This window comes from Eschrichtius robustus, chromosome 8 (genome assembly GCF_028021215.1).
Source record: "Eschrichtius robustus isolate mEscRob2 chromosome 8, mEscRob2.pri, whole genome shotgun sequence".
Taxonomy (NCBI): Eukaryota; Metazoa; Chordata; class Mammalia; order Artiodactyla; family Eschrichtiidae; genus Eschrichtius; species Eschrichtius robustus.
Genome location: NC_090831.1, coordinates 49575579 through 49601669, shown reverse-complemented (window position 1 = coordinate 49601669; position 26091 = coordinate 49575579). Strand labels below are relative to the sequence as shown.

The following is a 26091-nucleotide window of genomic DNA, read 5'->3' as shown; positions in this document are numbered from 1 at the left end:
GGCCTTTCCTCCAGAATAAAATGAGGAATAAGTAGTACTTTTTAAAACTCTCCGAGGTGATTGTAATGTACATTTAAAATTGTGATATACTAGAGTATTATATGTCCCTGCAAGCCCTAGGAAATACTATTCCTACATATAGGGCTAAATAAATAATTGTCTTATATATACAGTTGACCCTTGAACAACACAGGGGGTTAGGGGTGCTGACCCCCAAGAAGTTGAAAATCCAGGTAAAACTTTACAGTTGGCCCCCCATATCCACAGTTACATGTCCGCAGATTTAACCAACCTCAGCAGATGGTGTAGTACTGTAATGCATATTCACTGAAAAAAATCTGCATGTTAAGTGGACCCTCGCAGTTCAAACCCACATTGTTCAAGGATCAACTGTAATAATCAGAACTTATATCATGATACACACATAGGACTGATTTTTCCCATGCAATTTTGAGATAGATAAGAACTTACCATTTAATAGATTTACTATATTAGTTTTTTTCGATACTGACTTTGCTTTATAAATTAATTCATAGCGTTTCCCAGACTATGTAATGATACTTCCACACTGAAATTCTGCTCTCTTATATCTAGGTCACATTCCTAAAAAACCCTTGACCCTCACTCAAAAATGGAAAAGTCAACGCTGGTGGTAAATCATACTCTTCAGTGTAAAAATTCTACCCTTATTATTCCATTTGTTTTACCTCATATGAGAACCTCCTACCTGCCAAAGAAAGGTTTCTTCTGCTCTCTTAAAAAGTCTCTAAAATCCACAGATAATATGCGACTTAGATTAAACTCTGACTTCATCAGGAACTTTCTAAGAAATTTTTTTTAAAACATTTTTTTTTTCTTTTCACCTTTCTCTAAAGGCTTTTGGTACAGAAAGGTTTGGACTGAGCTAGAGGAAATCATTATTTGGGTGAAAAAATTGAAGTATCTTGAGACTCTGATCATAATGTGACAATAGCAGGACATTAGTATAGATCAGAAGACTTGGAAAGGGAAAGACAAACCTATGCTGGTGGACACTTTTCACTTGATTTTCCTGTTTTCTTGTACAACCTACATCTGTATCTGTCTCTTGAAAAAAGCATTTATTTATGATGAAGCCCCAAGGTCTCTAAAATGGGATAGGACTATAGCCACAAGAATTCAAAGCTATCCATGTTTAAGTTGGCTTTTTTTTTTTTTTTTGGCCGCACTGCACGGCATGCAGGACTTCCCCGATCAGGGGTCAAACCCATGCCCCCTGCATTGGAAGCACAGTCTTAACTGCTGGACCACCAGGAAAGTCAAAAATCTTCCTCATTAAATTTCCTTTCACTCACTACTTAATTTTAAAATTATCATTTTGTATTGAGGAAGAACTTCCAATCTAGATCATTTGAAAAGGAATGTACATGTTTCTTGTCATATCCTCCACCCCCAATTTATTTATACTTAGCGCAATATCAAGATGTGGCCAAAAGAGATAATGAAAGTTTATTATGTTATTATTAAATTCTCTAGTTAGCAGCTGTACACTCAGCAATATTAAATGTTATTTATACATGATGCATAGTTGTTTGAACTTCAGTCTGGTGAAATTTAATTTGAGTTAAATCTAAGGGGATTTAAATATATGCATGCAAAATTAATGAGTTAAGTTTTTTTTAGCGTTAAACATGTAATTCATAAAAAACTAAATATGTATGTTAAAAATATGATCAAGAAAGGGAAGCAAAGGAATAAATACAAAACATCCTGGTATTTTGCTAGCATTTAAGGAGCATTTAAGAGTAATATTTACACAATTATTGAGTAATTCAAACAATTCTTAAAAAGAGGATTTAAAAAAACTTTTCCTGTGACTCTAAAATATTTCAATAATGTATGATAATATTTCAAAATGGTGAATAATAGTATTAATTAGTAAACCAAAACTAGTAATAATTTAAAAATCCCTCTAGATATTACACAAAGTAAAGTTTTTTCATATAGCACCTAAGAATTATTGAAAACATTTTTGTGCTGTTTTCCGTATTCCAAGAGAAAAATTTATTTCCTTATTCATATTTATCAGGTTTATTTGTATTACCATAAAGAAACATTAGCCATGGTACCTTAATCTGTGTTTCTTTATTGGTTGAAAGTTTGTCTTCGTTCTTTCTGATCAACATTTCATTTCTAGAATGAGATATAACGGATCAACAGTTACATTTTTTTTTTGAAATTTGACCAAAAGAGCCAACAAATTATTTTTTGTTTTATTTTAACTTATTTCCATTTGCAGATATTATAAGACCTTTTGAAAAGTAGCAGAATGTAATAGCAAAGAACACGTTTTATAGCCAGATTGCCTGAACTCCCGTATCTGGTCCAGCACTTAGGAGATGAGTGATCTTGGTCAGCTTATTCCATAACTCTATTTCTCAGTTTTCTCATCTGTGAAAGAGAGATAATCATAGTATTTATCTCACAGCTTTTATAAGACAGTTTATTGACTTATTAGTTGCCTAGGCCAGTGCCTGAAACATAGTAAGTATTATCCAAATATTTGCTATCATGGTTATCATCTAAACAAGACATAGAATCAGCACATGATTCCTATGTGCTGCCATTTCTAACTGAGGTAGAAGAGTACTGCATATTTTTAGAGACGATTCAACTCAGTTCTAGAAACAGTCGTGGAGATACGAAGTATGCAGAGATGAATAAAACAGTCCCTACCCTAAAATATTTCTAATGCAATGGAGAAGATACATACATACACATCTGTCACAGGTAGCACAATTTGAATAGAACTATAACAAAGGCCCAAATAAAATGCTAAGAAAGTATACAGAAGCTGGGAGTTGGGGTTTCCTGGAGGAGATATAATTTAAAATTGGACTTTGAATCATAGTTGGAATTTTGATTCACACAGATAGGTAGTAGGAACAGAGAGAGTACAGGGAAGAAGGTCAGAAATTTTAGAGCACTTTGAAATAATGACTTGGCTGAAGTAGATAGGTGAGGTGGGGGTGTGTGGGTATCAACAGGGTAGAGTGAGAGTGAAGGATGGAAATGGGGTTTAGACCAGATCCTGAAGAATACTGACTGCTGTGCTGTTGAAACTTAATCTTCTAGGCAATGCAGGAGCCAGTGGGAGAGTCTGAATATGTGTATAACATAATCAGAACGGTAGTTCAGCATGATTGCTTTAGCAGCAGCATGTTGGGTAAATGGAAGGAAGAGGAGAATAAGGCCATGAGGCCAGTAAGTAGCAGTTAGAACTTAAAACCAAGTTCACTTGTCTTAGAAGCCTAAGGTCTTTCCACCACGCCACGGCGTTGAGAGCCAGGCTGCTGCTTTGGTGTGAATCCGTGTCTCCCGAGGTGGTCTTCAGTGTACTGTTAGTTCTGCCTCTTGTTATGAGGTGTCTCTTTCCTCTTGGTTCTTATTCCCTTTGCATGACTAGCATTTACCTTAGTAATGGTTAATAGACTAGTGGAACAGTTAGTGGTTGGTGACAGTAGTGGAGGAAAACCACTGACAAGTGCGAGAAGGAACTGTCTTCCCCTTGTTAACTTAACGGCAAAGTTGAGTGCCCCACGAGGCTCCGGTATTCAACCACAGGTGAGGAACTAGCTTGTCCGTCTTCTATCGACGTAGCCCCTTGCAATCTGTGCACATTTGAGAAATACTGAGATTCCTGAAAAACCAATCAAAATTATTCTCAGGGAGGTAGCAATACTAGTTTGAGGTATAAAATCTTCTCTCCTTTTTTCATTTCATGAAGAAATCAAAAGTGGAAATGTTTGTTTATTTACGCTATATTTTATAGGACTTCATAAAACATTCCATATTTAGTAATAAATATTCACTTTAACAAACTTTCACTCCTGGCTTTCTCTAAGTTTCTAAATTTCAGCTTTTTTTTTTCCTAAAATTACTCTCACCACTATTATTTTAAGCTAAAGTTACACTACTTAATTTGGATATCTCTAAATATAACTGTCACTTCTGTTTGTAAAAATATTTATACTTTTCTCATTTACTCGACTTTACTGAATCCAAGGTGAAAAAAAATGCTTGAATTTTAGAATTTAATTTTTTTTAAGTGAGAGAAAGGCATTAAAATCTAATTTGCATATAAAATGGCAAATGGTATTTCACATTAATGATGGCAATTTAGTAAATTTCATCCATTAAAAAGGGCATACACAAGGCCAAAAATGTTTGTGTCATAATAATAGTGTTCTAACTCAAAAGCTTTGGATTATAAACATTTCAAGAACAAATCTTGCCTATAGTCCAAAAGATTATAATTCTGGTATACAAACTACTTGAATAATGACAGCCATTGTAATTAAGTATAAAAGCATAAGCAGTAAGGATAACATGTGTCAGGTTAAAGCTACCATTTATAAACCATTAGGCCTCTTTTAATGTGTTATACTCAATCTATTTTCTTGATTTTAATGACATTTATAGGACCTTTAATTAAAATATACCTTGATGGACACTGGTACTATATATAGATATAAAATATATAAAGAAAAGCTAAAATATAAACAAACATTTTTCATTAGAATAAGAGAATTAGGAAGAGAATATTAGATGAAGTTATAATAGTGTCTTAATCACTTAAATGTATTCCAAGGAAGAGAGACTTATATTACCTGGATCATTTTATTTAATTTTTTTCAATAAAAAAGGAAATAATGTTTTTTAGACAGTTAAATTATTGCTTCTTTGTTCATTTGTTTTTGCTCTCCAAAATCTCTGAGTGTCCTAACATCTTGTAACAATAGAACTGTTAAATTCTTAATCCTGGTATAATTAGGAGACTCAATAGGGAGTCCGGGAAAGAATTACTTTGTAATTTAATTTTTATTTTATTTTATTTTTCTCCTTTGAGATATGCAAGAATAGTAAATGGCCTGTTAAAGTGCATTGGAACAATTAAATTATATTGTAGGAGTATTGTGATGAAATGATGTGTATTTAACCTTCTGCTTTTTGTACCTTTCTCGGTGCAGAGAATTTGGAAATGTCATTACACCCTGTTGCTTAACTGCCTTTAAAAATGTTTTATGCAGAACAAATAGCTTAATTTTATGGGTTTTTGTTGATGCTATACTCTGGAGCAGAACCAAAAGGCATCCTTACTGCCAAAACAAATGAGGAAAATCATTTCCCTTACTGTATTGGCAGAACATTTGTACATGATGGCTTTAACATAACTTTTGATTTCCAGTGAGATCATTCTCTTATCTTTTCTCACCTGAGTGGACCTTTGAATGCAGTCCTGAGCCTGTTAAATTTTGTTAAAAAAAAAAAAAAAAAGAAAGCAAACTAATGTATAAACAACAACAAAAACAAAACTTGAATAAATATATAATTACATTGTTCATTTGGCGAGTTCCCCTGTGTTGCACTTTAGTGGTGAGTGTTCATAATTTAATCTTCTACCTCTCACCCTTCCATGGACCCAGAGTGATCTGGTTAACACCCTTTTCTCTGCCCTCAGAAATCCTGCCAGTCTTTCAAACTTGCTAAATCCTGCAGGATTTCCTCCCTGATTAAACTGGAAAGTGTTACTTGTCTCATTTATTTGACACTGCTTGCAGCATTTTCATGTCAGTGAATCTATATCTCAAACTTTACTGTAGGATCCTTTACTGAATTGACTTTTTGAAGAATGTGATAAAGAAATGTTGACTGATACAAGTCTGCCAAGAGACGATGAATGAGCAGTGATTGTATTTAAGGCCTTGTGCCAGGTAGGCATTTTAGGACTGCGGAAATAAGTCACTGCCTTGCCCTCTTATAACTTATAGCCCTAATAAGAGAGCTAAAGTTGAGTACACATATCATTATAGTCATAGGTAGAAAAAGTAAGAAAAACAATATAGAGGATCAAAGGAGGGAGAAATACTATCTGTTGAGAAAGTTAATCAGGAAACGTCTTCTAAGACGTGCCTGAAATAATGATTTCATTATTCCTAGAGCAACTGCCACTATTAGGTTTGCTGCTAGAAACAACACATGTTCTGGCAATCCTAGAAAAGCCATGTATTGTCTTCGCCACCACATAATATATGATCTTTTGTTTGTGCAAGAACTGTGAAGGGTCTGAAATTTTACCTTGCTTTTAAGACAACAGGTTAGCCTGTCATAGTTTCATTGATGCTGGCAGAAGACAACGCCTGGGCTAGAGACAGCGCTCTGTCACTCACAGCACAGCAGGCAGCATGAGCCTCTGTTTCCATCTTGTCTTTTCCTCCTCAAGTCCCACAGGGGATGCGCAAAGCAGCCTAAGTAGACGCTGTACACACAGTGAATTTGTGTCATACCCGCTTTACCAACCTCCAGCTCAGAAAACTCCCAGTCTCACAAGGGATTTGCTAGCAAAGCTGTCCAACCTTTGCCCAGAGGGGGACATTATCTTTATTATCCCCGTCAGGAAACAAATCTTCTATTTGCCCTGAAGGGAGATTCTATCTCTGTCTTCCAAGGCTCTTTGAAAAGATAATGTGGAACAAAAGCTGTCAATAACGTATAGGAATCCTCTAGAGAATTGCTCCCCAGACAATATGTTCAAATAGTCCCCGAAATAATCCTTATGAAGCAATGATTGAGGAGAATGAGGTAATACATTGAGGTTGTTCTATTGTCTGGATACTATTTCAACGTTGAAAAGCTGAACTTTCGTATATTTTTCCAAGGAATTGGTTATCTAATACTTTGAAATTGTAGAAGTACAGTTTAAAGAAGTCACCGTTTTACATAATGATGAAAAATGAATAAAAAAAGATGCTAATATTCTAAGAAGAAAAGCCCTGCATCTCATAAATTAAAGGTGTTAAGAATATAAAAGCATTATTCTGCTCTACCGATGAGGTATTCTCCGATTTATTCATGTCAATAAGCAAATTAGTCATGAAAATCTTTCCAGTGATGGATGATCCTAAAATGAATTTGTATTTTGAATTTGTATTTACACACACATATACATTCTAGCATATCCTTTTGAATAATTTATGCATCCACGTAAAATTATAATTCCAAAACCAAATTGAAGCTCAAATTAGAATGAGTTTTAGAAATCATCTGAGAAAACCTACTGCTCAGTGCCTGAATTTTTTCCAAAATAAAGGATCAGTGAAGTTTATAAATTCTACAGCTTCACTTCCAGGATCCTATTGTCTAGTGGTGTTGGTAACCTCCCTCAGGCTGATGTTAAGCCTGCAGTCGAACCTGACATTGTCTTATTTATGTGATATCTTTCCTGAATCATATGTGATCCACTGATAGATCTACTGCTATAATGAAGAACATTGATTCTAGGGTATTCTGTGTGTGCTTTGGACTTTTTAGTTGGTTTTCTTTTATATCTCTACTTTTTTCCTTTTGTCTTTTTTCTATGCTGTAACATAACAAAAAGCGCTTGTGTTTTTATTTAACAGTTTATATACTGTACTATGAAAACAAAGGAACACATGAATGCTGAATATTGTTAGTAAGAAACTTTAGGGGGCTCATTACACTAATAATAACATCAAAATAATGTCATATACCTATAGTTCAAACCATAGAGTGCTTACTCCCATGATAATAAATTTAGTCATAAAAGGATCATCATAATCAAATGCTATTGACACCACTTTTATAAATCCCCAATATTTTTCATGTATCAGGGCCTGGATTTGACTACGTAATGTGTGAGTTAAGTGACAAACCTCTTCCCCATCTAGCATATAAATGCCTAACCTGATATTGTATGGGACACAGCGTTTTTAAAAATCTTAAATTTTGACCATATTTGGGATTCAAACATGTATATCAGATTTCAAAAACTAAAATGCCTACAGGGGCCACTCAGGTAAAAGAAAAGTCTGAAGAGAATCAGAGAGTGCCTGTCCCATTGAAAGAAGACTTCAGACTCAACTCCAGAAGAATGGTGCCACATAGGAAGGCATGCCTGTTGCTCGCCTTTTAGATTTTTCTAGAGACACCAGAAATCTAGATTTTTATGCAAAATTTCTCACTTTCGAATATTGGGCAGTAATTTAAAAATAATTAAACAGTCCTCACTAAATAAAAATACCTTCAATCAGCAGCATCTAGTATGTAGTTCAATAACCAGAAAGTCCTTCCAGACTAGCAGAGCACAGGATAGGATGGTGGTGGGTGGAAAGAGGGGAGACATCAGGGAGAGATAATAGAGACCCTTAGGGAACAAACTGCCTTAGATAAGAAGACAGTTTGTCTTATTGGCACAGGTGGAGCAATATAGTCTAATATATATGACCATTGATACCGGGTAGTAGGATGCCATACCTGAACTCTTCTTAATCCAGGACCTGAGGCTCTTAAGCATCCTGAGGAGGAAAAGGCTATTTTTAGAAATATTAATAATATCTTAAGAGACCCAGTCTACTCTACTGGGAAATTTCTACTCATTCACCAAAATGTTCACTTGAGAGTGGAAGATGATTGCCTACAAAAAGAAGGGAGCCAAAGAAATGTCCATGTAGCCTGGCTCAAAGCAGCCGTAGAGGCAGGAGAGGAAGAGAGAACATCTTAGGAGTCCTGTACACCAGGGCATGTGGATCCAAGGCACAGGCCTTTGGAGGCTATGAACAAAAAACTATAGGGGGTTCTGGTGAAAGTCAGCATCGCTCAAAATAGAATTCATCATCGCTGGCCAGCAGAGCCTGTGAAGATGATACATTAGCATGAGAAGGTGATCCCATGGAATTCAGAAAGAGACACAAGAAAGGGAGCCGATTGAGCTTTTTCAGTCGGGGGAGGGGGAGTGATTGATCCAGCAGGTGAGGGGATAAGCTATTAACCGGGAGGCTTTTAGGTCTTGAGGCACAGGAAACATTTGAGAACTTACCAGTTGCTACAATTACTTAAGGGAATTGTATACCTTGGTTCCCATCCATAGATCTGCACTGTAGAGTTGGACAGAGAAATATGCACTTTTTTAAAAAGAAGCTCCCAAATAATACTTAGGTAAAGTTCTGGTAAGGATTAAATTAAATGTTGAATCTGAAGTGCTCAGTACAAAAGTTAGAAAGCTGATAATGCCACGTGTCAGTGAGGATTGCTGGTAGAGTATAAACATGTCACCATTCTGGAGAGCAACCTGACACTACAGTAGAAGATTAAATGTATGCTTCGCTAAGACCCAGTAATTCAGCTCCTGGTTATACATACCAGTGGTATTCTTATATAGATCCCAGAGGGACGTGTACAAAGATGTGCTGCTGCTTTTGGGGGGGGGGGGGAGGGAGTGGTTCTTGTCAATAAAGTACTTTATTAATACAAAACAGACTATTGTGGTAAGAAGCCTTTTCCCGCAGTAGCTTATACACCGTCACTTCTGGTGTAGTCACTGCAACTGAAATGAGGTGTTCATGGAGATCATAAACATTAAAATGATTCCTCTAGGTTTTATTGGGAGAAGATGTGCAGATGTTTGCTGTGGTGGAGATTTGGAGACAATTTGGGTGTCCTCACTGGGAGAGTAGAAGAGGGAATATGGGGGATCCATACCCCAAATATTACAAAGCAGTTAGAAACAACGGACTGTATGTATACATAGGGCTTTGTATAGGGGTCTTCAAAACCCAGTTCTTAATATAAAAGATGAGAAAGACTTTACATAAATTAAAATATACCATTTACGTAAATTAAAAAATGCACAAAAAGCAATATAGACTTTATAAGAACATATGCAAACAACAAAAAAACTGTTAGTCTTCCCAGGAACAATTTACAGTGATTGCCTCCTGGAGGGATGCAGGGAGAAGATGGAGGGGGGAAGGGAAGGAAATAAATAGGTAATTAAAATAAGAGAGGGACCTTTTAAGACCAATGATAATAATGAGCCCTCAGTTGCATAGTATAACAAACTCAAACCTCTGCACATGAGTTTATAAAGTAAAAGAAAGAAAAACTAAAAGTTCTTGCCACGCTATCTGGCACATGGTATGATTAATCTATCATTTAAGCAAAAAGAGGAACAGAAACAGTCTGAGAAAAAAGGATAGAGAAAACAATTTCTTTCATTCCAAAAAAAAAAAAAAAAGCAGTTCACGGTTAAACATTTGTGGAATTAGATTTAAAAAGTACTTAATGATTTCTGCCTGTGGTCCCAGCAAAGTGCTAGGCACTCTTTGAGATGAAAAAGAGGTATTTGATATATTCTCTCTTCAATGAAGAAACCAACAAATTTGAAATACAACGAAAATTTCCTGAAATCCAGTGGGAAACTGGTAGAGTTAAATAATGTTTTAAAAATAATCAAAGATGTTTGTGGTGTATTATGAAGTGATACATTATAAACAAAGGATGAATTATAAATTCATTCATTATAAATCCTTTCATTCTTTTGTGCACAAATGTTATTGAGAGTCCACCACACCAGGTTCAGTGCTAGGTGGTAAAAATGCAAAGGGAACTCAAAGAGGTTCCTGGCCTTTGGGGGGCAGACAAGTTCAGGAGAAAGATTGGACAGCAGAGGTTACAGCAGGTTAAATGCAGAGCAGTGCTGGTTGAAGTATAGGTGGCCTCTAAAGGCCTGAGACTTGAGATGAGCCTTCAGAAAGATTAAAAAACATAATAAAGTTTAGCATAAAATAAAAGCTGAAAGATAAGTGTCTTAATTTGGCAAATAATGCCATAAAGAAGATAAAGTCTTGCTTGATCTTCTCAAAGAACGAAGTAGAACCAACAAAAATAGAACAAAATAAAATGTATTGAATTGCAGAAAAAAAATGAAATGGTTTTTCAGTGTGGTTTATTTTTATATGCAGTTGCATAACAGTCCATTACCTTTTATTCCAGATACACTGGCCAAGCACAGCAGTAAAAACAGAAGAATGCATAATGAAAGGAAAAGATGCCGTGAGTATTTTTTTTTTTTTATTGGGTTTTTTTTTTTTTTTTTAAACTTTTGGGTTTTATTTATTTATTTATTTATTTATGGCTGTGTTGGGTCTTCGTTTCTGTGCGAGGGCTTTCTCTAGTTGTGGCAAGTGGGGGCCACTCTTCATCACGGTGCGCGGGCCTTTCATTATCGCGGCCTCTCTTGTTGCGGAGCACAGGCTCCAGAAGCGCAGGCTCAGTAATTGTGGCTCATGGGCCCAGTTGCTCCGCGGCATGTGGGATCTTCCCAGACCAGGGCTCGAACCCGTGTCTCCTGCATTGGTAGGCAGATTCTCAACCACTGCGCCACCAGGGAAGCCCCCGTGAGTATTATTCATTGTAAATTAAACAAATCATCAATTATAGTCATGGTCAGTGACAAAGGACTGAATCTCTAACCTTTTATTTGCTCCTAAAAAGCATATATGCAATTCATTTCAAGAATAAATATCTATCTATATATATATCTATAGATATATATTGATATATACATAAATATATCAATATATATGCACACATACATACATGTATATACACACATGTATACACATGCACATATGATATATACATATACATTTTCTATATATATAATTACTTAAAAATTAATTTCAGTGTAGAGGTAGAGTAGGGCACCAAGATACCATCTAGATCTTGGTTTTATTTTGTCTTACAATATTTTAATCAACTCAGATTTATAAATTCCTTTTAGTCAGGCTTATCTCCTATGTATTGGGGAGAAAAATAATTTCAGGTAATTTCTTAATTTGAGGAAAAGCTAAGCACCGTCTTTGTGAGATTTCATCTCACCCTGATTAGTAAATTAGAAACAAATGAAGAAACTAAAGGAGAAAAAACAAAAAACTTGAACGAAGATGGCAAAGGCAATAAACATGCTTTATATATTCCACATGTTTTGAGGATGTCTCCTACTGAAAGAATCAATATTCCATCTCTCCATAACTTCCCTGCAGCGTGTGAGAGGGAAGAGGTGGTCCAGCTGCAGCAACCCTGCCATAGTTGCTAACACATGAGTACGCGGGTGAAAGGACTTTTCACATGCTAGGAGTAGCTGGCCAATGACACAATTCACAGCTTTGGAGGAAGGCATGCACAACTCCTTTTGAAAGTTAACTCATCCTTTTTTTCAGTAAGAAAAAAAAAAATACCATGTAGAAATCTAACACACATTATACCAACTCCTGATTCTTGCAGCAACTGGGTAACAGCCAAGGGATGAGTCAAGACATCCTTGCTGCCTTAGTCTACAGCGTGATGCTGACTAATTGAACACATTCAGAGGCTGTGTCAATCTAAGCCCCCCCGAGCCAAAATGTGGTCTAATTGGCTTCCTCAAGATGTGACAGTTTCAAGAGATGAGAAGCAGGTGCTTATAGCAATATGAAAATAGGATATTAGATTTTCCCAACTATACGGGTCATATACAGACTAGGATGCTGCATGAAGGGGAAATTAAAGGAATAAGTCTGTGTGCTCCCAGATAATCGGTTCAGCAGTGTGTTACTTGTTCTTACCAAGGGAATGCTATATTCTGAATCACTTACGGTGAGATAGTTCTGCTGGCTTTTTCACCCTAATACTGTTACATGAGAGAATTTAAAAGTCAGAATCTGACCTTATAAAACATAGTATGCACTGACTATTGCATGTACTAATGTCAAAGTGATATTTAGCAATAAAAGGGTTTAGTATTTCTCTCATAATTTAAATGAACTAGCAGTACCTGATTTGCCAACAAGGTATTTGCTAAAATTAATTTAGTCAAGTTTGTCTGAAGTAATTTTAAACTTTTTTTCATTCAGCATACTCACCTAATGACTGATCTATTAAAACTTTGTTACACATGGAGTGTGTATCAGGTACTGGGTTTGATTAGCTACAGAATACAAAGATGTGTAAAATCAAGATTCTGTCCATGATAAGATTACAGTTGAATCCCATTATGGGCAAACTAGAGCTCTGGGGCCGAATGTGACCTGCCATAAATGAAGTTTTGTCGGAACACTTCCATATACATTCATTTTTCTGTTGTCAACGGCTGCTTTTATGCTATAGCTGCAGAAGTAAATAGTTGCAGCAGAGACCAGATGGCCCATCAAACTAATTATATTTACTCTCTGGTCCTTTATAGAAAAAGTTTGCATATCTCAGGACTGTAATCTTATAGTAATAGGTATAAAACATTATTTTTATCAGTTAGCTTTCTATCTGTTTACTTAAAAATTCTCTATGAAAGTACTTTATATGAATTTATGAGTTTGAAGATATAAGACTTATTTTGTTGTTATCCCAAACATCAAAATTCTGTAGTGCCCTAAGGTCTGCATATGTTCCCTTAAGTGTAATGAAGCTTTTTCTAGTTATTTGTTTTCTGACTTTCTGCTGATTCATTGTTTATATGAAATTTAAAAACATAACAGGTTTGGGAAGAATTTAATTATTTAGTGAAACATATTGCCATGTAAATCTTTATACCTGGATAAATTTCTGAACAGTGCTTTTTTAAAATTCCTCGTGTACTAGAATACATGAAAATGATACACTCGCATTATTAAATGTAATTCATACATCGCTGTATTGGTCACCTCCGTCTCTTCTTCCACTGGTCCTTGTCTTCTTTTCATCTGCCCCCTTTGCCTTCTCTAACCAAGCAAGGATTATACATGAGATTTCTAGGGCTCGGAAAAGCAAAAATCAAAAAAGAACTAAATATGTTCATTACACTAACCAATTTCTTTTTTTTTTCCGTGTTTTAGAGTGAGTGTGCAAATTATGTTCGGGTTTTGCATCACTATAATAGGACGCACCTTCTGACCTGCGGTACTGGAGCTTTTGACCCGCTTTGTGCCTTCATCAGAGTTGGATACCATTTAGAGGTATGATGATTTCATTCATTGCTCTCAATGAATTATCAAAAGTAATGCTTAAAAGAACTTTGTTTTAAAAGAAAGGTTGTGGCATTTCTTCCTACAAAAGAGAAAAGCATTTGTGATCTTCTGATTAAGCTTTCTTGAGTCAGATAAACGATCTCTCTGGGCCTTTAAAATTCTTGCCATCTTCAAAGTCTGTGAACCAATTAATTCTTTATGTATTCATTCACTGAAGAATTTCATTTACTTAATTTGTCCGCTTAAAAATATTTCTTAATATCAAACTGTGTTCTCTATTGTCTTCTTATATAAAATTTTATTGGTGTAAGTGCCAAACTAGAATGAATATATATATATATGAACATATATATACAAGCATATATGAAAATAAATTTATATAAATAAAATTACTACATACAGTATTTTTTAAAAGACATGCAAAGGCTTGTTGATCCTGTAATGACTCCTTTTCTTGGCCAGGTGAGGTGGGGGAGGTAGAGTTGGGCTGGGGGAGATTGCAGACTGACTTAAGATAAACTTTACTTGATGAGAGCTATACATGTCCTCCCCCGAGACCCCACCACTAGATGGTATGGTATCCTGAAAGCAAATCCCAACTGAATTCTGCCACATACACCACATTATATTTACTAGCAACTAGGCTTGACTTTCAGTCATATAAGTGGTTTCAACAAACTGGGTAAACTCTCAGCTTTGGTTTATTTAGGCGCATTTTCAAGCACCTTACATCACAGTTTTACTGTGAATAAGCCTACTAAACAATATACTGATGTCAGGATCTGTTGCCTTCCCTTGTGGTCAGAAGGCAGAATCCTGCATCAAGATGGGACACAGATAAAGCAGAGCTCTGGATGATCTGTAGTTAAGCAGCAGACTCTCTCGCTCTTTTTTTTTTTTAATTCAAGTATAGTTGATTTACAGTGTTGTGCCAGTCTCTGCTGTGCAGCAAAGTGACTCAGTTATACACATGTAAACATTCTTTTTTTTAATATTCTTTTCCATTGTGGTTTATCACAGGATATTGAATATAGTTCCCTGTGCTATACAGTAGGACCTTGTTGTTTATCCGTCCTGTATAGAATAGCTTACATCTGCTACTCCCTTGATTCTTGGACCCCATTTATGAAAGGGCAGCGGTGACTATAAAATATTTTCACCCACCACATATGAAGAGCAACATTCATTTCACTAGTGAAAAATTATTTCTGATATTCCTGATACTAGTTAACATGCAGGTGCACACATAATTAGCAGTATCTGAAATGCTCACTCTAGCTGCCTTTGGAGAGTGCCCCTGATTCAGGCACTTCAGCTGTTTAAGCATCCTTATAGGCAGGATTTTTGATTAGCATATTTTAAATGTTAACTAACCACCCCTAGTTGTAGATGAAAGTTAAGTAGCATACACAAACACATCACAGTGTATTTACTAAATTATTTTAAAGAAACAATGCAGGTAATATAGTAGGAGAACATTAGAAGGCAAGTAAGTCCAGTGCAAAGTCAGAATATTTACATATATACAAAGTATACATATGTATATACATATGCATATGTACATATGTGTATACAAACGCACAGGTATACATAAATACAAAGTCAGAATATATACAATTTGTGATGCAGATTTATTGGTGACAGATCCTCTCAGTTTTCATTAATCTGAAAACGCCTTCCTTTCATCTTTATTTTTGAAGGATATTTTTCCCTGGATATAGAATTCTGGGTTAACATTTTTTTTTCTTTAAGCGTCTCAGAAATGCCTTATTGTTGTCTAATCTCTTTCTCATGTAGATTTAGGTTTCATTCATGCTGGTATTATCCTGTTTGTAACTGTTTTATCTTTCAAGATTTTCTCTTTATCTTTGGTTTGCAGTAGTTTCTCTATACTGTGCCTATGTGTGTGTGGTGGCAGTGTTGGAGAGATTGATATTTATATTTCTTGGGATACTAAGATTTTTGGATACAGAGTATATGTTTTACACCAAATTTTTGGCCATTGCTTTTTCCAAATAATATCTCTTTCTCATTCTTTCTCTCCTCTCCTTCAGGGACTCATAGACAGATAGACAGACAGATTGACTTTTGGGCATTGTCCCACAGGTCACCGTGATTCTGTTCATTCTTAGTCAATCTTTGTTTCCTCTGTTTTTCAAGTTGGATAAATACCTTTGATTTATTTTCCCTTTCTTCTGACATCTCCCGTATGCTGTTAAGCCCACTCCATTAATGGTCCATGTAAATATTGTACTTTGCAGTTCTAGAACTTTCATTTTGTATATTTTCCATTTCTATCCTGAGTACTCCCCCATATTTTTATTTATTATGACTCTCTTTTCCTTTAAACTTTTGAACATATATTTTAATAGCAGTTTAAGAATCCCTGTGTGCTAATTTTAACATGTGGGTTACTTTAGGTTTGCATTGACTGTTTTTTCTCTTGACGATGCATCATATTTTCTTGTTTCTTTGCATGTCTAGTAATTTTTATTTTGTACTGGACACTGTAGATTATATACTTTAATTCTTGACTCTGAGCTCTGTTACCTTTGAAGAGAGTCTGTTTTTATTCTAGCAGACAGTTTACTTGGCTGGACTCACACTCAAAACTACCTTGCAATGGGCAGCATCCACGCATCTCTTTTAACTTTCCAGCCACTGCTTTTCAGGGTCTGCTTGCACATGCAGTTCAGGTGTCAGCTAAGGACTTGGGAAAGAGTATAGACACAGATCTCAGGGCGCCTCCTTCAGTTTCTGGGTACGCCTTCTCACTTTTAAGTTGATCTGGTACCTTAAATTTCTGCCCTATGCCTTTCCAAGCTAGAAGGTCTCTAGCTTTCTGCTTGAGTTCTAGCCATTCCTCCCCACATGAATTAGGACATTCCTTGAGTGAAAAACTCTCCAGTCTTTGTCTGCTCTTACTGAATCCACTGCCTTCAAATAATTTTTTTTGTACTTTTTTACTTAGTTAATTGTCATTATCTGTGGGAGTTAGTTCAGTACAAGCCGCATTGTCATAAGTAGACGTGGAACTCCATGTAATTCACCTTCATATACATAATGTTGAATAGTTTTCTCATGTAATTATCTTAATATTAGGTCTGATTAAAAACATATTTTGAAAAAAATTCTGTGTGTGTCATAAAAGGAATATGTGGTCAGATGATAATAAGGGCAGTGAGAGATTTATTCCCAAAACTCCATTTGGAGGCTTGGTAAAATTTCATATGAGGGGATGAAAAATTACAAATTGTTATAGGCAAGGAAAATGTTTAAAAAACACAGAGATAGGCATATATGGAATAGGTTCACAGACATTGGTTGGTTGGGAAACAGCAGAAGATAAAGCTGGGGCAAATTGGTGGAAGATGTTGATGCTAGACAGTGGCATTCTGTAGGTATTTCTAAAAACAGCATGGAGACTAGGAAGGAGGTTGAGCATAGTGTTTGATTGACATGTCATTAGTAATATTTAGGACTGGTTCAAGCAGAGAGGGATGAAAGGCAGAGAGAAATTAAAGGGAACTCTTATCAGAGTCTTAGTGAGAGATCATGAGGATATTTGAGTGTTGTCACAATAGCAAAGGAAAGGAAGTGTGGAGCTGATGTGAGAAGCCACTCAGCAGGAGCTTGTATAACTTAACATTTTATTGGATGTTGCAGATGAAAAGGAGTCAAAAAACAATTCCAATTTTATTTCTTGATGATTGGGAAGAAAAAGTCTAACAGCAAGAGGAAACTAAGAAGATAAGAGTATGTTTCTGTGAGAACATAAAAAAATGCTCAGTGTTTCTCAGTTATAACTGTTTTATTTCCACGTACAGTTATTTGAAATATTGATCCTGCAGCTAGGATAGGGTGTTATCAGAATAGGTTGACTTATTGAACCCTAGGGAGTTAATGGTCCCTGAAGGAGTCGCTCCTTTCTGTTTTTCTCTCTATCCCTCATTCTCTATCTTATTTTTTTTCTCTTGCTTTCCTTCTCTGCCATTCACTTTATCAAAGTAACTTGGAAAATGCCATTATTTAGGTGACAGTAGAATGTTTAGGGAATATCAGTGTAAACAGACTTAGCAGACATAGTAGTATAAGGCAAATCATGTCAGTGCAAATTAGAATCACACTTGTAAGAGTGAAAGGAAAAAAATTAATAATAGACAACATTATCAGTGCTACAGAGAGGGCAGTTTTGGTAAAGGAATGAGAAATTAGAATGTAGGAGATGAAGAAGTGACTGAATTGTGATAAAGGCAGTAATATTGCCTATTCAATCCAGAAATAAAATTGCTAAGGAAAAGAAATATGGAGAAGGATATAAAAAATGTAGGAGTGTTGAAAGGTTTTTCTTAGGATAGTAGATGGGCTTAAATTATTTATTGAACAAGAAGATATGATCACTTTCCTTCTTGGAGTTAAGGAGGGCTGGGTGGGAAGCAAGTTTGACAAGGAGGGGGACTGTCTTATAGTCAGTGGAGAGATCTCATTAACAGTTGTATGTAAAGGGCTATTTTTCAAGAGAGAAACCAGAACTAGAAATGCAGATTTGAGAATTAACAGCATGTATATGTGTGAAAGCTGAGCCCTTTAGGTATGATATCATTGCTTAGGAAGAGAATTTGAGTAAAAAAGGGAAAATAGTTGAATATAGAGTCCGGAAACACCAATATTTGAAAGGCTAGGGGAGGAAGAAAAACCCACAAAGGAGACTAACAAGAAGTGACTAGAAAGGTTAGGAGGAAAATAGGAGAGGGGTGTAGCACAGAAATGAGGAAGTGATCACCAGTGTTACAAGTCTCAAAGAGTCAGTGTCATTGGACTTAGAAAGTCTTTGGAGACATTTATGAGAGGAGTTTCAGTAAAATGTGGATGCAAATCATGGTTTTCTGGCATAAAGGATTGAAGCCAACTTTCTCTGGAATCACTTTTGTTTCTTTCTTCATTTCATTATTTTTAACTTTTTCCTGAAGTATAATATAAATACAAGATGTACACAGTGTGTGAATGTATTGCTAGATCATGTCCACAAATTGAATACCCCTGTGTAACGGACACCCAGATTGAATCATTTCTTTTATTTTTTGCTTTTATTTGCACCATTTTTTCCCTCATAGGTTGTAAACTCTTGGTTTTGTTTATCTTTTGCTCTTATGCCCCTTCTAGTTTAGTCTTCATTTTCAAAATTATTTTTTCTTTTTATTTCAAAGTCCTTCCTGAATTCTATCACTTCATTTTTGAGTTTTCCTAATTTTGATTTATGTATTTTATTTCTTCTATCTTATTTTAACTTCTGTTGAAATACTAAGTTATGTTTGATTCTCATCCACTTTGTGGCATGTCTGTTTGACAAACTTTCATTGTCTGTGGTAATGTTATTCTGTTTATTATTCTTTTATCCTATGGTAACATTGTACTAGATTCAGGTGGCATCTTTTTCTATTGCTCATTTTTGTAAAAAATTAGTTCCTGAACTTTTAAAAGGAAAGTGTGGATCAGAATAGATGTATGTCTAGCTTTACATTTTAGAACTCACCATTCTGTTTTGTTTGGTCAAGTTTTGAAAAATATGGAGATATGGATATAGATACAGATATATAGATATGGATATGGATATAGATATTTTTCTGGACATGATCTTTTTCTCTTTTGTCTGGCTGTTGCTTTCCCTTGACCTTCTTTATCCCTCATCTTGGACAAATTGTATTCTACTTCCAGCAGTTTCTTCTTGGAAGGGAAATGGGCTGGTTAATTTTGAGGATTCATAGGACTCCATTCTTTCCTCAGGCCCTTTGAAATCACCCACAAATTGAATCAGCAAGAATTCCTCCCAGGTTCACCTGACATTCTAAGCGATGCTACACTACTAGTGAGCGCTTATTGGAAATATGAGAGTTATTTTCTTCTCACATTTGACAAAACCTGTTTGCTTCTCTCTGCTTCCTCTGGCAAGATGTTAATACCCTGTGTGTTTTATAGCTTGCAGTAGTTCATCCACACCTGCTGGTACTTGGGGGCTCATGGAGATGTCTTAATAGCCACTTTGCTGTAGGTGTTGTCTGTGAGCTTGTCGTTTGGCATTTCTAGTTGATCTGTCTGTTTTTCTGAGAGAACTTATGGAAAATAGAAGGTATGCTGCTATCCTCTCAGAAATCTAATATTACCGAGTCCAATCTTGTACTGCTTGCTGCACGACAGGCCAATAAATCTAGAGATGGGTTGTTGGGGCAAAAGGAACAGTGACTTTATTCAGAAAGCCAGCAGACTGAGAAGGTGGTGGACTGGTGTTACAAAGAACCGTCTTACCCGAGTGAAAATTCAGGCTTCTTTTATCCTAAAAGGGGAGAGGATATGGCAGGTTGTTGCAAACTTCTTGGTGCCGGAATCCTTTGTTCTTGCAGCTGTCCACGTAGGTCAGGTCGCTGATGTTCCTATAAACCTACAATAAGACAATTGTTATTCTCTGTTCTGCAACTTTTTATCTCTGTATGAATGAAAAAGAGTTGTACCTTTAAAGGTCAGAGCCTGGAGAATGGGCTATGATATATATGTCAGGCTGTAGGCAACATTCTTTTACAGAAGGTGCAGAGCCAGCGTGACTAAGCACAGGCAATAGAGCGCAAAGGTTAGAACTAAAGGAATAGATCCAGCATGGAGTCAGGTTTGTTCTTCTCTGTTACACTAAGAGTACTGTTTATGTATTTATTTTTTAATTTTTGGCTGCATTGGGTCTTTGTTGCTGCACGCGGGCTTTCTCTAGTTGCAGCAAGCGGGGGCTACTCTTCATTGTGGTGCACGGGCTTCTCATTGCAGTGGCTTCACTTGTTGTGGAGCATGGGCTGTAGGCACACGGGCTTCACTAGTTGTGGCGCACGGGCTTAGTTGCTCCGCTGCATGTGGGATCTTCCCAGACCAGGGCTCGAACCCGTGTCCCCTGCATTAGCAGGCAGATTTTTAACCCTTGCGCCACCAGGGAAGTCCCAAGAGTACTTCTTAAATAATAAAATGCTATACAAATATAAAGTACTATGTAAAATACTACAAGTTTATGTCTACTTCTAATTTTACTCACCTTTCATAGAAAATCTAAATTATGTGTTGAATATAGAGGTTCAGACAAAAAAATCCCAGAGGTTCAGGTATAAAACGTATGTTTCTAGAGAACTGGCAAAGGCCTTGAACTGCTGCAAAATAAAAATTGCTTTCATCACTTAACCTAAGTTTCTCTAAGAGCACAGTGACTTTAGCTCAATGCTATTAGCCTGCTACTATTTGTATTAGTTTTCTGTGTTGCAGAACAAACTACCACAAATTTGGCAGCTTAAAACAGCACACATTTATTATCTCACAGTTTCTGTGGGGCAGGAGACCAGGCACTGCTTAGCTGGCTCCACTGCTCCACGTCTCTGAAGGCTGAAAGCAGTGTGTTGCCTGGGCTGCCAGGTTGCTGGAGCTCAGGGTCGTACTCCAGGATCTTGTGGTTGTTGACACAATTCAGTTCTTTGTAGTTGTAGGACTCAAGTCCCCATTTTCTTGATGGCTGTCACCCAGGGGCTGCTCTCTGCTCCTAAACGCCCCTAGCAGTTCTTTGCCATGTGACCCTATCACAACATGACAACATACTTCTTCGAAACCAGCAGGAGAATCTTTCTGTCCAATTTACTAAGGAGTCATATAGTATAACCTAATTATGAGAATTACTATACCATCACCATATAAAGTACTATAATCTAGAGGGGGGTTTCTACCATATTTATAGGTCTTGTCCAAACCCAAGGGGTGGAGATTATAATAAACCTCTATAAGAGGGGATGCGAATATTGGGTGCCATTAGTATTCTGCCTACCATACTCTCATTTACATATCTTTATATGAAAGGAAGATTTTATTAATAAGTACAAGTGTTTTAAGAGGATGGTTCTGGGGGAGGCAAGGCAAAGGCACAGAGCAAAGGGTGAAAAATAAAAGTCATTCTTTTTTTTTTCTTTAAACTTGCTTTTTAATTCATTAATTAATTTATTTATTTATTTTTGGCTGTGTTGGGTCTTCGTTTCTGTGCGAGGGCTTTCTCTAGTTGCGGCAAGCGGGGGCCGCTCTTCATCGCGGTGCGCGGGCCTCTCACTATCGCGGCCTCTCTTGTTGCGGAGCACAGGTTCCAGACGCGCAGGCTCAGTAGTTGTGGCTCACGGGCCCAGCTGCTCCGCGGCATGTGGGATCTTCCCAGACCAGGGCTCGAACCCATGTCCCCTGCATTGGCAGGCAGATTCTTAACCACTGCACCACCAGAGAAGCCCAAAGTCATTCTTCTCTAAATTTTGTCCACGGCTCTCCTCTTAAAAAAAACAAAAAACAAAAAAAACCTAACATTCCTCCTTGTAAGAACTGTAAAGACTGAGGGGTGAATGTGTGGGCTGCCTCCAAATTTTGCCTGCTCAAAAACGGGAAAATTTGATTGTCTTTGTGAGCATAGCATTTGAATGTAGGTTGCTGTGGTATTTCATTAGTGTAGGGTAAATTTTCTCAGTGTATTTTAATTTAAAGCCTATTTATATCAGTTGTTAAGTATGCAGACTGTATTAGTCATGCAAATGTGTCTGGCACCAAAGATAATAATGTGCTTTTTGATTTTCAGTATATGATTTTGACGTGTTTCATCTAGTGCAGAAAGTAGCGGCTCAGCTACTTAAGTTGGGATACTGTCAGCTCAAAATCAAAAGGGTTTTATACATTAACTCAGTCCAGTATAAATCTCTTTGAAAATACGTTAGGAACTGTACCCAAATAATGTTTTTTACCAAGTTCACGTTTGTACTTCGTAGACTGGAAATTATGTATTTTTCTAGTTGTTTGTATTCCCTAGTTAAATATTTTCTGATGTGCCAGTAAGAGATTACTATCCAGACACAACAGGTTCTTGCCTTTTAGAGTCATGTGTTTTATATATTATCTCTTGGGTCCTTTAGAGGTTGAATCCTTTATTTTCAATAAATATTGAAAATATCTTTTCAGGCAACAATACTTAAGTGTCCAAAATAGATTGAAACGTAAATCTTATGAGTACATGGATTTTTATCAGATATATTTTCCTCACAGGTTCTTAATATTCGTTTCTTAGCAGATTTTTAAATTGTTATTTTCTGCTTATAGTACAGAGTCAGAATCCCATTGGGAGAGCCAGCAAAACTAATAACAATTCCCAGAGGTTTAAAAAGTTACTCTCTTAGAGTTATATGACTGATCTTTGTAGTTTGTTTTACACAACTGAGATCAGTATAGCCATGCATTTAATATTCTTTGTGTTTTTCACAAAGAAATATGCATATTTTGATTTCACAAATTATTTTGTTTAATATCAACTCTTGTCACACCCAGCTTTTAAACACACAAAATTTCAAAGATTTTCTAATTTGTTCTCTTAAAGAGTTTCTGTTAGGTCCCTATTTATATCTATCGGTTTACCTGCAGTTATCTTAGCAGTAGGTACAAAAATGTTAAAGGTAATAATTTTTTAATTATTTTGTAAAAATCTAGGGTGAGCATTAGCCATTTGAATAGAATAAATACATGAAAATTTACATTGAGTATTTAGCAACATTTATTTTTTCAGATAATTTTTATATATTAAATTAACTATTAGTTGACAAAAATGTCTATATTATAATTTGTATCAAGATTATTTTTATAAACCTTGTTGGTCAAATGTTTTGAAGGGCAACTCTGGTCTGTAATTTCCTGATCTACTTATGTGAAAATAATATATAGAAATGTTTTATTGATTTAAAAATTATGGCAATTTATTTTATATTCATTTCAAGTAAGTGATTAAAAGGTTATATGTATGACCCTATGAAGTCAGGTTTATGTTTTATTCTGACTTCAGTCTATGAGGTTTTCATTCTGAGGACCATGTGTTGTACAGGTATTTTTGACTGCAGGTGTAATGGCAATTATAAGCAATGAAAATAGCGATTACCTAACAATAATACTTTTTTTAAAAATTAAATTAAATTAATTTATTTTTGGCTGCATTGGGTCTTCATTGCTGCGCATGGGCTTTCTCTAGTTGCGGTGAGTGGAGGCTTCTCTTCGTTGCTGTGTGGAGCTTCTCATTGCAGTGGCTTCTCTTGTAGTGGAGCACGGGCTCTAGGCTCGTGGGCTTTAGTAGCTGTGACATGCAGGCTCAGTAGTTGTGGCTCATGGGCTCTAGAGTGCAGGCTCAGTAGTTGTGGCTCACGGGCTTATTTGCTCCGTGGCATGTAGGATCTTCCTGGACCAGGGCTCGAACCCGTGTCCCCTGCATCGGCAGGCAGATTCTCAACCACTGCGCCACCAGGGAAGCCCAGTAGTTTGATATTTATTTTTCCAAACGTGTGTGTATACGTGTAAGAGCAAAAAACATACCCTACTTGAAGTTCTGATTTTGTTAATTTTTACTCAAAAATTTTTCAAAGACATTACTATTTATATATTTGGACATAATAATTCTATCTCATTCATTTAAATGGTGCATAGTATTTCATAGCAAGAATGAACCATAATGTAATTAAGTGATTTATTTTTAAACCGTTAATTCTCAGTCTACAGCGAAACAGAGAATGAATGTGGTACTTAAGTGGTTGTTCACCTAACGGACAAACGAGCTTCTCATGGCTGTAACCCAGTAAGCATTCATGTCTCTTTAATTTGATCAGACGTTATAAACTGGCAGCCATATGTCTGATTCAGCTCACAGATGTGCTTTGTTTGTCACAGTGTTTCTTGTTTGTTTTCTTTTAAAGAGACTACATTTGAAAAGCGGTTGGTTTCACATAGTAAATTGTGATTTCCGTTGGACCGACATGAAAAGAATCAGTGGGTCCTTAGTAGTTGCTGCCCCATTCCACACATAGGGGCATGTGCTTAACAGTATTGCACAGTCCCTGCCACTCACACGATGCACGCTTACACCAGGCCTCTGCTAGCTCGCCATCTCCACCTGGCCCTGATGGGCATTTGCATTTGTTGCCCAAGCACTAGAAGGATTGTGGACTTCCTCAAAACACTTTAGCGGTTAGAATCTAATAATCAGTAACCATGGGATGAATGAATGAGTGAGCAAATTAATGAATAAATGAATGGATTTTGTTACATTCATACTTTGATGTGAACCTCTAACGTTCTAACAGCCCTGATTAAGAAATTTCTGGACTTTATTTTGAGATCTGAAAGTTTTAGTTAAATTTGGTGAATCTTTGCTTTTTGATGACTTTATAAACATTTTTTGCTTTTTAAAATAATTTTATTTGGTTCAGTTGGTGAAAGTGTTTATAAGATAGCTTCTATCTTATAAATTCCATAATAAACAAATCCCCTCTATACACATACTGGTTTCTTTTTATTTTATGGACTCTGCCCACTCTTGAAAAGGTTTCGTGATAACGTGATAAATATTTGTTTTTACTTTTCTGGCCTTTAGAATATAAATTAAGAAGCATAACATGGGAAGCAGAGACGTTCTTTAAGTATACTTTTCTGTTCACTTATAAAGAAAAGTGAACAGATGCAAACAAATGTACCCATGTTCGATTTCACAAATTGAATGCCCCTATGTAACCAGCACCCAGATCAAGAAAGAAAACACCACCAGTAGCCCCCCAGGATCTCTGCTGTGATCCGTTCCTGTCAGCATCCACTACCTCCCCCACTGCCCAAGCCAAACTAACCACTGTTCTGACTTCTACGCCATAGATTAGTTTTGCCTCTTTTAGAATTTTATGTAAGTGGAATCATACAGCACATTATTTTTTTGTGTGACTAGCTTCTTTTGCTTAATAAAATGGTAACATTAATCTATGTTGTATATAATCATAGTTCATGTGTTCTCATTGCTGTGTAGTGTTTCTTTGTATGGATACACCTCAATTTATTGACCCCATTCTCCTTTGGCTGAGCCTTTGGGTTGTTTACAGTTGCAATGCTGTTATCATGCTGCCATGAACATTCTTGTGCATGTCTTTTGGTAAACATGCCTGTGTTTTTGCTCAGTATATTCTGGGAGTAGAATTACTGGGTCATAGAGGATGTGTATGTCCAGCTTTAGTAAATCCTGCCAAACTGTTTTCCAGTCATTGTACCAATTCTGTGCCCTCTGGCAATATATGCATGTGCCAGTTACTCCACACTCCACAGACAATACTTAGTATTGTCTGCTTTTTTCTAACCGTTTTGATGAATGTGTAGTGGAATCACATTGTTTTAATTTTCATTTTCTTGATGACTAATAAAGTTGAGCACTTTC

The 26091-nt window shown here is 36.3% G+C and overlaps 1 protein-coding gene across 3 annotated transcripts in view; it reads left to right on the top strand.

The window, feature by feature from the left end:
* The window catches only part of SEMA3E (semaphorin 3E), a 260934-nt gene that overhangs the window by 159448 nt on the left and 75395 nt on the right, over nucleotides 1-26091 (top strand). For all 3 annotated transcript variants that reach the window (XM_068550460.1, XM_068550461.1, XM_068550462.1), the window contains 2 exons: nucleotides 10831-10890; nucleotides 13686-13805. In XM_068550460.1, the coding sequence (XP_068406561.1) occupies nucleotides 10831-10890; nucleotides 13686-13805 (180 nt within the window). The remainder of the gene's footprint in view (nucleotides 1-10830; nucleotides 10891-13685; nucleotides 13806-26091) is intronic.